This window comes from Cyanidioschyzon merolae, chromosome 19 (genome assembly GCF_000091205.1).
Source record: "Cyanidioschyzon merolae strain 10D DNA, chromosome 19, complete genome".
NCBI lineage: Eukaryota > Rhodophyta > Bangiophyceae > Cyanidiales > Cyanidiaceae > Cyanidioschyzon > Cyanidioschyzon merolae.
The window spans coordinates 836,852-851,627 of record NC_010145.1 but is presented as its reverse complement, the minus strand read 5'-3'; the positions used below and the strand labels follow the sequence as shown (position 1 = coordinate 851,627).

The following is a 14,776-nucleotide window of genomic DNA, read 5'->3' as shown; positions in this document are numbered from 1 at the left end:
AAACTGGATATGCGTCCGCGCCGTAAAGCGGCACGAGAAGCCGAACGTAACATCACAGGCGTGCTCAAAGGTGGGGATAATATCCAGGAGGAGCAGTATGGCTCGCGGAGTCGAAAAGTCGACGGCCAGCTACGGAGGTCTGCTCGCACCAGACGCACCAACCAGGAGGCTGCTGCCTCTTCAAGTTCGGAATCTTCCTCGGAGCATAGTTCAGTGGTAAGCAGCAGGGCGCGCTGGCGCCTGCCAGCAACGTCTCGCTCGTCAAGTTCCGATGAAGCATCGGAACCGACAGAGAGTGAGGTCTCGACTCCAGAGGAGGACTCGGAAGAGGCAGCGACCTGGTCACCGGGGCAGCGACGGAAACGTGTCAAAGAGTCGGCTTCGATATCGACAGAACCGCGGCAGAGTCTGATCTACACCTCAGGGTTGCGGAAGTTGGAAAACATTTCTATGCACGAGTTGGACGAGCGAAGTTTAGAAGGGTTAGAACCCTCGGCGATGTGGCAGCTGCCGGCGACCTGGCGTCTATTGCAAGTCTTCTCCAAACGCCTCGGCATTCCTGACGTGACGCCCATGGAGCTCGAGCACGCTCTGGAGACGCCACAATATGCGCCCATTTTGGCAGAAATAATGGCAAGCCTGGCTGGGTATCGCACTGGCAGTGGCACCAGAACAGAGCATGACGGGAGTCGCGCAGTGGCAGCACTGCAGCGTGCGGACTGGGTCCAACGAGCGGATGCTTTATGGTTTCCGCAGTTCGTTCGTTTCTTTCAACAGCATCTGGCGGAAATGATCAACCTTGGGCTGTATCCGGAGGAGCGCTCCACCAGCACTGAGTCTGCAGATGCAGCGTCTATCATGGATGCGCTCGAGGCCGGTGGCTGGGAAGCGTTCCTGCAGCTGAGGGCAAGCCAACGCCTGCTCATTTTGTACGCGCTCTGCGAGTTCGTACTCTGTAGTCCGAACGAAGATAACCGCTACTTGAAGGATTTGCGGCAACTACACCATGACGACCTGCGAATCCTGCCAGTGGGCATCGATAGGAACGGAGCGCTATATTGGTACTTTGACGACAATTGCCGCTTGTATAGGGAGTTGCTTGACGACACAGAAACGAGCGCTTTGAAATCCACGAAAGGCCGACGCAGGGGCGCAAAACCTTCGCCGCACTACGAGTGGTGCGTTGCTGCGCAGGGGCCGGATGCCCTGCGAGACCTCATCGAGACGCTGGACGATGCTCGACCCCGTTCCAGAGAACGCGCTTTGAGACAATGGCTCAAGCAGGAACTTCTTCCCGTCTGGGAAGAGCACAGTCGCAAATTAGAGCGTTTGCAACGCCGTCGAGAACGTCTCGAGCGGCTGCTTGCCACAAAACGGACATCCTCCCGGGTCCAAGAACTGGAACTTGCTCGCCAGCGGGAAGAGGAGCTGCGGAAGCAGCGTGAAGAGGAAGCAAAGGAACTGGAACGCCAACGCAGACGCGAGGAGTTGGAACGTCGGCGCGAACTGGAACGAATAGAGCGTCTGGCAAAGCGCCAACGAGCGGAAATCGAACGAGCGCTTCGTGCAGCCGAACGGGAGCGCGCCGAAGCTGAAGCGCAACTGCAGCGAAGGGAACGAACATCGTCTCGTCTTCAGGAACGTGAAAATGGTGTAGCAGAGGAGCAAACCATGGCAGCAACAAAGTCATCGAGCAGCGTTAACGACGATGCCATGGTACTAGAGGAGCATATTCCACCTGAGATGAACTTGCCGGCTACTGATGCAAGTAGCTCTCATCATAACGCTGCTGATGCAACGAACACAGAAAGCGCACTCCCGCAGCGGCTTCTCACCTGGTTCCGCATCCTGGACGAGTGTACGGGAGAGCACGCCTGTCTGGATGCCCTGGAATTGGAGCAGACGTCCGCGAAACGCAACACTGGCGGCGGCCCGGGAGCTCTGGAAACGCCGAATTCGCTCGTCGCCGAAGGTCTGCTGATCCCGGGCGCTGGTCCTGGAAGTGTCAAGCTCCGACCAACGATGATTCGAACTAGTCGTATTCTCGAATGGTGCATCGATTACGGTGAAGTATGCATTTGGATACGAACGGCACGGGCGTGGTACAAGCTTGTTACACCGCATCCGTCCCATGAACCGTATTTCGCCACCACTAGACGCAAATTCGAGTTGTCCATACGCGTGAGTATCCTGTGTGCATCTTTTCCGAATTCTAAGGCGTGCAGTTTCCGGAATCTCAGTAAGCTGCTCGTGCTACCTTACGGGGAAATGAGAGGCTACGCACCCGAAGAGGTCATCGCCGAGGCGCGTTTCCTACTGAATCAAGCGGAGATGCTAGGTCGTCCGGAAATGCGAGACAATGCCTTTATGCGCCGCTTGCGACGGGAGACCGAGGCCGCCGCTCTGCGCGAGCGTGCCCGGCAACTGCGCTCTCAACAACGAGCCGCCCAGAAGAGGCACCGCGTTGCATCCTGGGCACCGGCGCTGCCGTTTGTATCCGAGGGACCTCACTCACAGCAACAGCCTCGTATTCTTATTCGTTTTGACACCCGAGCGACTGGCGACGGTGAAACGCGCGTACGCACACCCCAGGACTCCGAAGCTAGGAACCGCGTCGATGGCAGTGTTGCGATCAGGCCAGAACGACCGTCTTGGTCTGTGGCGGCGTCCTATGGCCCGGGATTGTTCTTCTCAAAAACGCCAAAGGACTTGTACGCATCCCAAACAGCAGCGTGTGCTCCCGGTAAGCGCCCGAGCAGGCGTCGACACTGGTGGGTTGCAGCGAGCTACGGCCCTGGTATATGGTGGCTACGGGTGCGCCGACCCAGGCGACGGCCGGTGGACCAGGCCGCTTCTGTTGCTGAGGTTACTGCAGCACCACCTGCGTTCGCAGCTGAGCATGTCGAACGCTACCCGCGCGAGTCAGCGATACGCGCCACTGCCAATTTGGTGACGGAGACTCCTGCTGCTGGTGATTGTGTTGGCGTTGGTGATGGTGTTGCTGCACCGAATTTCACAAACGCTCCGGCAGCGACATTCGGCTGGAATATTGCTGGCTACGAGTATGAGCCCGACCAGCGTTCTGTTGCATCAACTCACTGCGCCACCAGTGCGGTACGGCAGCTTCATCCGAGCGCAGCGGAACAGGATACCACGAGTCCGGCGCACAGTGACCGCGAAAACGCCCCTACGCTGCGTGAGACGTCATCTCCAGGGGCATCGCCAAGCCTGTTTTCTTCAGAGCGCCGCTCGATGCACTAGATCTGGAAATCTCGTCTTGAACCTAGTATGTTGAGCTCCCGACCAAATTTCGGTACTTTATTCTCAGGATTCTGGGGCGATACGAGTCTCGCGAATGGTGTACCCCGCACGACGGCTAGGAGAAGCGCTTCATGCACTGCGTGTTCGGCTAAGGCAGCCTCCTTTTTTTGATGAATGCGGCCGATTTGCACGATAGTACAGACGCCTTGGCTTCTGCCTAGCGTAGCCAGGCGTTGGGTGCGACAACCTCAAAGGCAGGCGCGCCTGCAGCCGCACATTGAATCGGAGGAGCAGGACGAGGAAGCGATGTGCAGCGCTCCGTCTCTAGGCGGGATCTCCGACTGGCGCGTGCATCCGCAGGCGATCCCCGTGAATCGCATTGGCAGCATCGACCGCGATGGTGTTGCGCTGCTCTCCGAGTCTCTTTAGGATACCATCGATACACGGAAGCGCACCCCTAGTGCTGCGCGAACCCAGCCGATGAAGCGGTGAAAAATCGGATCGATCTACTGAACGGACGCTTCCGCATGTCATCGATCAAGCAACGGGGGTGTTCAAGGTTTCAGGGTACGCGTTGCGAGCTGCGTCGCAGGGCAGCTCGCCAGCAACACGTAGCTACGCATCGGGATGGGTGACGGCTGGCGCTTTTCCGCCTCCAAGTACTGCAAATGGCTCGGGTGATTCCAATTGGGTGCTTTCTGTCATTCCCGTTCGGATTTGATTTTGCAAAGAAGATTGATAGGTTTGCGATCATCGGTCTACTACATACTCTAAATCGAGTTGTTGCCCTGAACTTGGGTTTTCTGCGCGAGTCCGGGGGCTCGCCACAGAGAGCACTCCAATGCGCAGCGGCGACTGACGAGTTGCCTCGACGCGTTGACTCTAAACGTAACAATACTAGACGCGCGATCGCCCCAGGCGCGGTTGATGCATGGCAAGGCGGGTACCCTCGTCCGTTTCCTGCTCGTTGTTGAAGGCGATGCTTGGACGTCCGCTATGTAAACGGCATGTTGCTCATCTTTTATGCACGTTGTACTGAAAAAACGAACACACCCTCGCTGGACGTCTGGAACTCGTCGACGGACTCGAGCGAAGCGCTCGGCCCTGTCATCCAAATTACTCTGATATCCAGAGCGAAAAGCACCCATGGACACGGATACATATTATTAGACACGTATAGGCATGCATGTAGAAAAGCACCCATGGGCACGGACACATATTATTAGACACATATAGGCATGCATGTAGAAAAGCACCCATGGACACGGATACATACCATTGGACACGTAAAGGCGTGCATGTAGAAAAGCACCCATGGGCACGGACACATATTATTAGACACATATAGGCGTGCATGTAGAAAAGCATCCATTGACACGGACACATACCGTTGGACACGTAAAGGCGTGCATGTAGAAAAGCACCCATGGACACGGATACATACCATTGGACACGTATAGGCATGCATGTAGAAAAGCACCCATGGGCACGGACACATATTATTAGACACATATAGGCGTGCATGTAGAAAAGCACCCATGGGCACGGACACATATTATTAGACACATATAGGCGTGCATGTAGAAAAGCATCCATTGACACGGACACATACCGTTGGACACGTAAAGGCGTGCATGTAGAAAAGCACCCATGGACACGGATACATACCATTGGACACGTATAGGCATGCATGTAGAAAAGCACCCATGGGCACGGACACATATTATTAGACACATATAGGCGTGCATGTAGAAAAGCACCCATGGGCACGGACACATATTATTAGACACATATAGGCGTGCATGTAGAAAAGCATCCATGGACACGGATACATACCATTGGACACGTATAGGCATGCATGTAGAAAAGCATCCATGGACACGGACACATACCGTTGGACACGTATAGGCATGCATGTAGAAAAGCATCCATGGGCACGGATACATGCCATTGGACACGTATAGGCATGCATGTAGAAAAGCATCTATGGGCACGGATACATGCCATTGGACACGTATAGGCATGCATGTAGAAAAGCATCCATTGACACGGACACATACCGTTGGACACGTAAAGGCGTGCATGTAGAAAAGCACCCATGGACATGGATACATACCATTGGACACGTATAGGCATGCATGTAGAAAAGCATCCATGGACACGCACTGGTATACGTGTACGCGCAGCGGATGATCGCCAGTGGTACAACGGCGGGCGATCACGATGCTCAAGCGATGAGGACGCGCATCCGCGCACGGAGACTCATCGCTGCCCTCTGGAAACGTTATCTAGAAACTGCATCCCTAGCGACAGTGCGGCAAGGTGCTGTTCCTCACGGGCCCGGCAACGAGTGTGTGTTGCCGAGTGGCACGCTCTTTATCGAGTATGTCAACTTGGGCTTTTCAGGTGAAATGGGTTCCGATATCCCGTCTTCATTGCGGCTGGGAACTCGATCGAAGGAGGTTCCGTGGGTGTCACCCGTTTCACCAGCGGCGTACGCGACTTGACGGCGAGCACGCAACCGCAGCCACGAAGCTGAGTAGACGACGCGGCGCTGTTACGATTCGGTACGCTGTTCAGTGTCACAATGATTCTGAGCCAACAAAGAAACGCCACGCACTCGAGAGCAGTGGCACGCGAAGCGCAACCGCGTCTCCACGCTCGTCTGAAGCGCAGGCCTACGCTGCTCCATGCTGCGGCGCTCAGGACGCAGTTGGTGCTGGTTCACGCACGACAGGCTTGCTCCGAGTTCTTGGACCGCTGCAGCCGACTTTCGAGCGACTTGTTGGCTGGCGGGACTCGCTCCAGCTGCAAGGCTTGTCTGCTGGTCTCTGGTGCGCCGCTTGCACACTGACCCTGCTTCAGCACGCTCTTCCGCGAGTAACCCAGCGCGCTGCTATCTACTTTAGCTGGATATTCATGCAACGCGCCTTTGTTCTTGCTTGTCTTGTCTTATCTGGACTGCCGTCGCTACTCGAGATGCTGTGGACGCTGTTGAGTAAGCCGTCTCTATCGGTGGACGTGTTGATGAACCTCGCCGCTTTACTATTGTTAGCCGTGGGTCATTTATTGGAAGGAACCCTTCTATTCGTGCTGTTCTCGGTATCGCGAGCAGCAGAGGGTGCCATCCGGGCTCGAGCGCGTCGCGACCTGGACGCTCTCCGAGACAGCGTACCCGAGTACGCGTGGCGGCTGCGTCGCGCCAGCGATACGGACACCCCGCTCGAACTAGTTGCGGAGAATGGAACTCTGAATACCGTCGACGCTCATCAAGTTCCGGTAACAGAGCTGACTCCAGGCGACCTGATCCTCGTCAAGGCCGGAGAAGTGGTCCCCTGTGACTGCCAGATTGCTCGTGGTGATGCCTATGTGAGTTTAGAGCCAATCACAGGAGAGAGCGTTCCGCGGCGTGTTCGCGACGGGGAACTCATTGCAGCCGGCGCTCGAACAGTCGACGGGTCGCTTTACCTCCGCGTGCAGCGACCAGTGCACGAGTCAGCAGTGGCGCGTATTGCCCGTCTGGTGACGAACGCACAGCAGAACAAACCGACGCTGGAGCGATGGATCGATCGCTTCGGGCAGCTCTACTCTCGATTTGTTGTCACTGGTGCTTTGCTTGTCTTTATCGTAGCGGGTCTGACCCCGGTACGCACACCGAAACACTCTGGGCACGGGGTTAGAGCGGTGGCGCCCCAGGAACAACCGGTACGATGGCGCGCTCAGCGGCAGGCATTCGAACGCGCCCTTGGCTTTATGGTCGTGGCATCACCCTGTGCGCTGATCATTGGGGCACCAGTTGCGTATACATCGGCGCTGGGCGTTTTGGCCCGTCGCGGTGTGCTCGTGAAGGGCGGAGCGCGCACCCTGGAAGCCTCCGCGCGTTGTGACAAAGTCGCATTCGATAAGACCGGTACGCTGACCAAGGGAGAACCCGAACTCCACCAGATCCAGGTCTTTCGGGTGCCGAGGCAATCAGCAGTAACCGTTGCGTCTATGGCAGCAACGGGCGACGCTGCTACAGATACTTCTACTGCTTCAGAGGATCTGCCGTATCGTTGGGATTTGCGAGCTGAGCACCCGCCAGCGGAGCATGCCTCAGCTATAGCGCGGGTACTGGCTTTAGCAGCTGGCCTTGAAGCGCATGTGGTGCACCCATTGGGACGCGCAGTGGCTGCCTCGGTCGCTGAACTTGGCATCGAGCCGCTCCTTGTCCACGACGTGAAGGTATGCGCCGGCGCCGGTCTGGAAGGACGCATTTTCCAGGCCCCGCATTCCGAGAGCGAGGTCACTAGCAACGGCGGGGGCAGCGACCAGCACCTAGACGCGGCGAGCGCTGACGCACTCAGTCACCGCGTCCGCTTGGGGCGTCTCGACTTTGCCGCAACGCTCTTGGAGCACGAAAACGCACCCCAGAGCCCGACGCCCACTACTCGGGAGCTTGATCAAAAGCTGGAAGCGTATCAGCGCGAGCAGGCTGCGCTAGGGCGTTCCACGGCCCTGCTTTGCTGCGAAGACGGCACCGTTGCCATGCTGGTTTTCTGGGACCAGATGCGGGAAGAGGCACCGGCGTGCATCGCACAGCTCCGAACCCAAGGCTATTCCGTGCAGCTGCTGACTGGCGACTCGAAAGAAACTGCACTGGCGATTGCCGAGGCAGTTGGTGTGCCCGCCGACTGCGTGCGCTACGCCCTTCGTCCCGAAGACAAAATGCTGTTTGTGAAACAACAACCAGATCGACTGGTCATGGTTGGCGACGGCATGAATGATGCTCCGGCGCTTGCGCTCGCCACTACCGGCATTTCGATCGGCTTTCACAGTGCCACAGCGGTTTCCGCTGCCGACGTGGTGCTTGTCGATGGCTACCCCGAAGGCATTCGTCGCATCGCATGGTATCTGCAGAAGAGCCGCCAGACGCAGCGCGTCATGACCCAGAATGTAGCCATTGCGCTCATTCTGATCGTGAGTACCGCCATCGGGGCGGTATCGGGTGGTCTGCCCCTCTGGGCCGCCGTCCTGCTCCACGAAGGGGGTACGCTGCTGGTTGGCCTCAGCGGCTTGCGGCTGCTCATGGACTGACACGCAGCATGAACGTTCCGCTACGTATTGGCCGCACCTCGATTCCAAACGCATACGACGACGTGAAAGCGCATGTTCACGAGTCACACGAGATTTACATACCGACGCAACGCAATTAAGCAACCGAAGCTGCTACAGCAGTAACGATGATAAATATACTCGATATGGAGGCTACTTGACGACACAGACGCCGAATCTCGATCGGATCTGTCTCGAGCACACGACCAGCCAACTGTTTGCGAACAAGTTCTGCCCAAGCTTGGATACCGGCGGCGGTTGTATACCGTGGAGCATAGCCAAGCGCCTGTCGAGCAGCGTCTGTTCGGAAGGTGTGGGCGATGTGCGCTTTGCGGATCTCCATCCGCATCAACAGCGGCTTATCGTCCAGCACCCATGCGACGAGCTCACACATCAGCGCAAACACATACAGAAGACGCCAGTGGACGCGAAAGCGTTGCTTTGGCAGGCGAATGCCTGCGGCTTCCAGGACGGGATCGAAAACTCGTTGGACACTCGTCGGTCCGCCGTCGTCGGTGACAAAAAAGGCCTTGCCAGCAACCAGTGGCTGACGTTCGGGATCCATCAGAGCCGCTGCTCCCAGCAGCAACGCGTCCGCAACCGACTCGACGTGGACCCAATCCATACAGAACGGATCGTGAGGTACGGTCTCTATCCAGTGCATGCCCAGATACCGCGATAATTGAAAAAGTCGATTGAAGTGAACCTGTTCCCCTGGTCCGTATATACCCACCGGTCGAATAGCACACACGCGGAGCTGGCCGGGTGTGTCTCTGGCGAGTATGAGCTGTTCTGCGGCCGCTTTGCTTGCCGAGTAGACGTCGCAGTGTCGTGAGGGAATGCGGCTCGTGACTTCGTCGGCGCCACGAATAGGTGTGCGAAAATCACACACCACGTTGTGACTTGATGTGTACACAAACGCTTTCAGTCCCGAGCACTGAGCGAACTCGAGACACTGCATCGCGCCGTAGACGTTTGTCCGCCACGCCCGAGACCGGGAAAGCGTTCTTGAGTCCGTCGAAGCGACGTAGAAGCACGAGGTGGCTCCAGCGAACGCCTCGCGGAGGAAGTCGTCGGTACCAGCGCCAACAGCGCCCTGAAAGTAGTGAACGCGAGCGTCACCTGCTACGTCCGCCGAAGGTTGCAGGGTGTCCACGATCCGTACTTCACCATAAGGCTCGCAAAACGGTTTCTCGAGACCTTGAAGTAGGCGACGCACGAGGTACTGGCCGGTGAAGCCCGCGCCTCCGATAACCACCGCCACTCGAGTACCGGGGCCGGCGTTGCCAACCGAACTGGAGCCGGTTTTCGATGAACTGTTCACTTTGCGAGTGCCTCGTGCCATGAACGCATGGGCGCGACCTGTTCGCAGTACAGTGACGGGATACGCGGCAGCTGGTTCAACGGTTTAGCGACGTGCGTCAAACGTTTGCCAAAGTTGCAGCGTATCGAGGTTATTCGGTGCGCGGCGAGCCAGCATCTGTGTTTTCGCCAGCACCGGCTGCTTCTCGGTTGCAAGGGAGCCAGGTCAGAATCCAAACGAGCAGGCGCATACGGTAACAAAACAATCAACAGGGGTATCTTGATCGCAGACAGCAGCCGTATCAGAATAAAATGCGATGAGTGCACTCAGCTAACTCGGGGGTCCAGTTTGAGGTTTGCGTCTTTTCCTAATGCCATCAAAACCAGCTATGATGCGATTTTTCTCCGACAGCTTCCTTGTCCGCTTTCATATTCCCGGCTTTCAATGAGCCGGTCTCTCACTCCCCTCGAGTTTCGTTGCCAGCAGTCGAAGGATGTTGGTGGTGGCGTTCGAGTCCCATTCTCGATCCCTTCAGCTGTTGCTGACCCATTTCATCCACATGCGATTGTTGCAATACAAACGTCGCTTGGAATTGTCATCCTGTTTGCACTCATCCCTGGAAGCGCACTTCGCAGCCGAGACACTTCGTCGTGGTCAGGTGCACCTATAAGTCTACCAACCTGTCCTCTTCCGAGGGCCGACCCGTGCCGCTTGAACGCCTGATTCATCCCACCCTGCATACCCGTACCTCAACAGAAGGCTCGCCTCGATGCCGCCCATCATTTCCGCACCCGGTGCCGTGCCCTACGATCACGGGCTTTCATTGGGCCATCCCTTCCGCGAGTACTCTTTCCGCTGCAAACGCATGTTGTTTGATTCGATATAGGATTTGTAGATCGCAATGTTGTTCAGGATGAAACAAGTAGCTGAAAGAAAATCCACACTCGAGATCACGTCGAGAAATTTTTGGATCCACCTACGCTCGCTTCGCGCAAATTACTGACGCGCTCGGGATCGGAAGCGATCGCTGTGGTGCCTCGAGTCCAGGTCCAAGTCGCTTATCCAGGCGGTCAGAAAAGACGGGAGCCTCTGGGAGCATATATCCTATGTGAGGAATCAAAGAAAAAAAGTCCCGTCAGATTTCGGCATGAGCTGTTGAACAAGGAATCACGGGACGACGTCCCGTCCATTTTCTCGTCAATTCAGCGGTGCGAATTGCTGCACGCACGACGTGCGTTGAAACCGAAAGACTGCAAACATGAAGAATGCATGAGTTGAGCATGTTTCAAGTATGGAAAGGAGTGTTGCAAGGGCCTCTGCGTTGTTATCAGATAAGGATATCGGTTATTTTACGAAGCTTTGGTTGAAGGCTTTGAGAATCCGCTTGATTCCGATCAAGTCACGATTGTCATCGGCAAAACGTCGAAAGAGCGCAACCGAACAAACGATCGAAAGCCGTAACACGACACATGCATCCAGTAGCTCATGTTGCTGCACTTTGCATATCCCGACTGTACATCTGAAAAGAGCATGGAAAAATATCGCACGAAAGCACCACAACAACCAGTTCAGTTCTCGATATTCATCTGATACGGGTTTAACGGCATTCTAGGTCAGGATAGAAAAGCCTCCGTTACCAACCTTTCAATAACACGATAATGATTGCGCTGCTGCATTCCGATCTGCATCACTCCGGTCGCGTGTTTGCGCTGGAAACGCTGCACACCTCCGGCGAAGCTTCTGGGATGCTTCCGTGTACAGGGTGACCGGCGCTGGCTCCAGAACGATGCTGGGCAATGCCCTGGGAACGCGTAAAGCGGAGACGGCTCGGGACTTGCAGAGGTCCATGTGAGTAGCGAGTTCAGAGCCAAAAAAGATATTTTATCTGGTTCATGTCGTCAGAGTCTCAATACGGATTCTGGGCATAGACCGGCGCGTGCAGCGTCAGAGGGTTTTCAGTCGGAAACGACGGAAAGATTTGCCAAAGCGAGCTGGGCGGCGCGGCGGACATTTTCATGATCATCACGGGCCAGATACTCCAAACACTCTCGTGCGAGTTGCAGTTGCCTCTGGGTCATTCGATCAGCTTCCAGCCGACGGGTTCGATGAAGCAATCGCCCGAGTGCTTCGGCTAGCACTTGGCGCGTCAAAAAGTCGCGCTCCTGCGCATAAAAAACCAGATGCGACACCGCCTGGGGCATCCCGAGCTCGCCCAGCGATCCCAGGCAAGCTCTCTTCAAAGCGTTTCCCTCTTCGCGTCGATAACGTCGCGCCAGCCGAAGACCATCGACCAGAGCATCAAACGCGCGTTCATCCTGGAGCAAACCCAGGGAGACTGCCGCAGATATCCGTGTTGACCAATGAAAATCCTCCAAGAGCGCAATACGCAGCTCGGGAACCGCGCGTCGTTCGCCCAGATACCCCAGTGCTGCTGCTGCGCTCGAGCGAACCTCGCCCGAAATATCGTTACGCAGTATCCCGGACAGCAACTCGTACGAGCGCTCATTCGGCAAGTAACCCAGCGCGAGAGCCGCAAAGGATCGGTTCTGCACCTCGGGTTCGTTTATTCGCACTGCCTTCTCCAAGACAGGCGCCGCCTCAACAGCGGTCAGGTGGCGGCACGCGAGCACCGCGCGGAGGCGCGTCGTCGGGTCCGCAGACTCCAACCACGCCAACAGTTCTTCCGCGCGATATTTCGGAGCAGGGGGCTCACTAGACGATTTACCTTCACGCTCATCGGATGGTTCTGGTTTGCCCGACGAGGCTGTGCCACCGGTCATCAACCACGGCGCCCTGGCGGTCGCGCGCTGGCAAGGAGCACGCTGTCGCCCGCGGCTCCTGGCAACGCATCGGCTCTGCAATTCAAAACATAGGTAATCGTACCCACCTCCTTGAAAGCGTCTGGTACGTGATTTCGAAGATATGGAACCAACCCAACCAACGAGTACGTACATTCAGTGAAATGAAACGAAACGCTTTACACCGACTTGACGTTCACCGAGAATATCACCCAACGATCCAAATGGATACCCTCCCGATACGTCGTTCGCCGATTGCCGCTGCCGCACTCGATGCGCGCCCATCGCCGGTGCGGTTTTCAGTTGACGAATGCAGCGTGCATCGACAAAGGCGATCATCATCCTCATCGGCGGTGAAACGACCAGAATATCCGAGATGAAGTATCGGTAATGTAACATGGAGGTAGGGGTTTGATAGATACCTCACCGTGCACTGGAAAACAACACAAAAAAACTAAGAATAGAAAAAAGCGCATCATCGGAGAACGCTGGCCTCAGTACACGTTTTGTCAATGAAGGAAAAGAATCGCCGCCGGCGTCACGCAAGCGACTCGAAGCAATAGGTGCATCGTTGGTGCTTGTGGCGTTTCAACGCTTTATGCGTTTCGAGACGCGACCATGGTGGCGACACAGTTTATCACGCGATTTGGTCGGGCGAACACTTTGATTCATAGGTCACCGTTGGGTCAAACTGTGCGGCGATGGGCATCAACTGGAGGTGACGTGGAAGTCACCGTTCGGGAAGCGTTAAACACGGCATTGGATCAGGCAATGGAACGTGATCCGCGCGTGGTCATCCTTGGCGAAGAAGTTGCGCAGTACCAGGGCGCTTACAAAGTCACCAAAGGTTTACTCGAAAAGTACGGTACGGAACGTGTGATCGACACGCCGATCACGGAGCAGGGTTTCGCGGGTCTCGGTGTCGGTGCCGCGTTCACTGCGACGCGAGGTTCAGAGCCGCGAGGTGGTGCGCTGCGCCCTGTAGTGGAGTTTATGACCTGGAACTTTGCTATGCAAGCAATAGATCAGATTGTGAACTCAGCAGCGAAAACACACTATATGAGTGGAGGCCGCATTAAAGTGCCGATCGTGTTTCGAGGGCCGAACGGTGCCGCTGCGGGTGTCGCAGGTCAACACTCGCAGTGCTACGCTGCCTGGTACGGACACGTACCAGGCCTGAAGGTCGTGATGCCCTTCGACGCAGAAGACGCCAAGGGACTTCTCACAGCGGCGATTTTGGACGACAATCCCGTTTGTGTGCTTGAAGATGAAATCATGTATGGACGGAGCTTTAAGGTCTCGGAACAAGTCATGAAGCCGGATTTTGTCGTACCACTGGGGAAGGCAAAAGTTGCGCGTTCGGGCAGTGATTGCACAGTGGTTGCACTGGGTCGGTATGTGGGGCTTGCGCTGCAGGCCGCTGAAGAATTGCAGGCCGAGGATGGCATCCAGGTGGAGGTTATTAATCTGCGAACTATTCGACCCATTGATGACCAGACAATCATTGAATCCGTGATGCACACACACCGATGTGTGACTGTGGAGGGCGGCTTCCCCCAGAGCGGTGTCGGGGCAGAGATCTGTGCGCGAATCCTAGAGTCTCCAGCGTTTGATTATCTGGACGCCCCGTGTGAGCGCGTCACTGGTGCAGATGTTGTCATGCCCTATGCAAAGAATCTGGAAGAGCGCGCCTTGCCGTCTGTAGATGATGTGAAACGGGCAGTGCGACGCCAGTGTTCACGGCCAGGGCTGGAGGCGGCTGCCAACAGAGCCGCTGTCCTCGCTGGCCAATCGTGAGCGCAGCGATGATGCCATGGGGTTCAACGCGCAGCGCGCTCCCAGCGACGACCATGCTTTCGCAAGCTGCTACCTCCGAGGCACATGTGCTGCGGCTGGAGTAACGCATCCAGTCCCTAAGAGGCCGCAAGCGTTGGAATCGACTCGAATGTATCGCAGACACATTGTCAATTTTTTTGAAGCTGTACTGAGTGCACACTACGCTTTGAGCAAAAGTGAAACCTTTAACCGGTGAATCACGGCGACGTGCCTAGCTCGCAGATGCGTTGGGCTCCAGAATCCCAATGACGAGTATAAAATGATTCATGTCGCACAGCAGGAGCCCATTCGTCACCATTGCGTGACACGTTGAACAATCTCAGCATGACCAGCGATCTGGTCCGGAATAACAACACACAGCGAACGAGTGCAACATCCCGATGGCGAATGCCATGAAAAACGCGATTTCCGGAACCTTGCGCGGCAGCTGAATGTTCTCGTTCGCATCCGGACGGGGAGTCGTCATCGCCGGATCCGGCTTGCG

At 56.2% G+C, this 14,776-nt stretch overlaps 5 protein-coding genes across 5 annotated transcripts; 3 read left to right on the top strand and 2 right to left on the bottom strand.

The window, feature by feature from the left end:
• Positions 1-9: 9 nt before the first annotated feature.
• CYME_CMS331C (similar to inner centromere protein) lies at positions 10-3,261 on the top strand (the record flags this gene model as incomplete). Its single annotated transcript, XM_005538893.1, has 1 exon — positions 10-3,261. One exon carries the CDS (start codon positions 10-12, stop codon positions 3,259-3,261), a length of 3,252 nt encoding a protein of 1,083 aa, XP_005538950.1.
• A 2,385-nt stretch (positions 3,262-5,646) lies between these two features.
• Positions 5,647-8,337, top strand: CYME_CMS330C (probable metal-transporting ATPase; the record flags this gene model as incomplete). Its single annotated transcript, XM_005538892.1, has 1 exon — positions 5,647-8,337. The coding sequence occupies one exon, from the start codon at positions 5,647-5,649 to the stop codon at positions 8,335-8,337; it is 2,691 nt and encodes an 896-aa protein (XP_005538949.1).
• Positions 8,338-8,452: 115 nt separating this feature from the next.
• Positions 8,453-9,700, bottom strand: CYME_CMS329C (similar to 3-beta hydroxysterioid dehydrogenase/isomerase family; the record flags this gene model as incomplete). The annotated part of the gene is made up of 1 exon (XM_005538891.1): positions 8,453-9,700. One exon carries the CDS (start codon positions 9,698-9,700, stop codon positions 8,453-8,455), a length of 1,248 nt encoding a protein of 415 aa, XP_005538948.1.
• A 1,913-nt stretch (positions 9,701-11,613) lies between these two features.
• Positions 11,614-12,612, bottom strand: CYME_CMS328C (hypothetical protein, conserved; the record flags this gene model as incomplete). The annotated part of the gene is made up of 1 exon (XM_005538890.1): positions 11,614-12,612. The coding sequence occupies one exon, from the start codon at positions 12,610-12,612 to the stop codon at positions 11,614-11,616; it is 999 nt and encodes a 332-aa protein (XP_005538947.1).
• Positions 12,613-13,074: 462 nt separating this feature from the next.
• CYME_CMS327C (pyruvate dehydrogenase E1 beta subunit, mitochondrial precursor) lies at positions 13,075-14,253 on the top strand (the record flags this gene model as incomplete). The annotated part of the gene is made up of 1 exon (XM_005538889.1): positions 13,075-14,253. One exon carries the CDS (start codon positions 13,075-13,077, stop codon positions 14,251-14,253), a length of 1,179 nt encoding a protein of 392 aa, XP_005538946.1.
• Between the last annotated feature and the right edge of the window lie 523 nt (positions 14,254-14,776).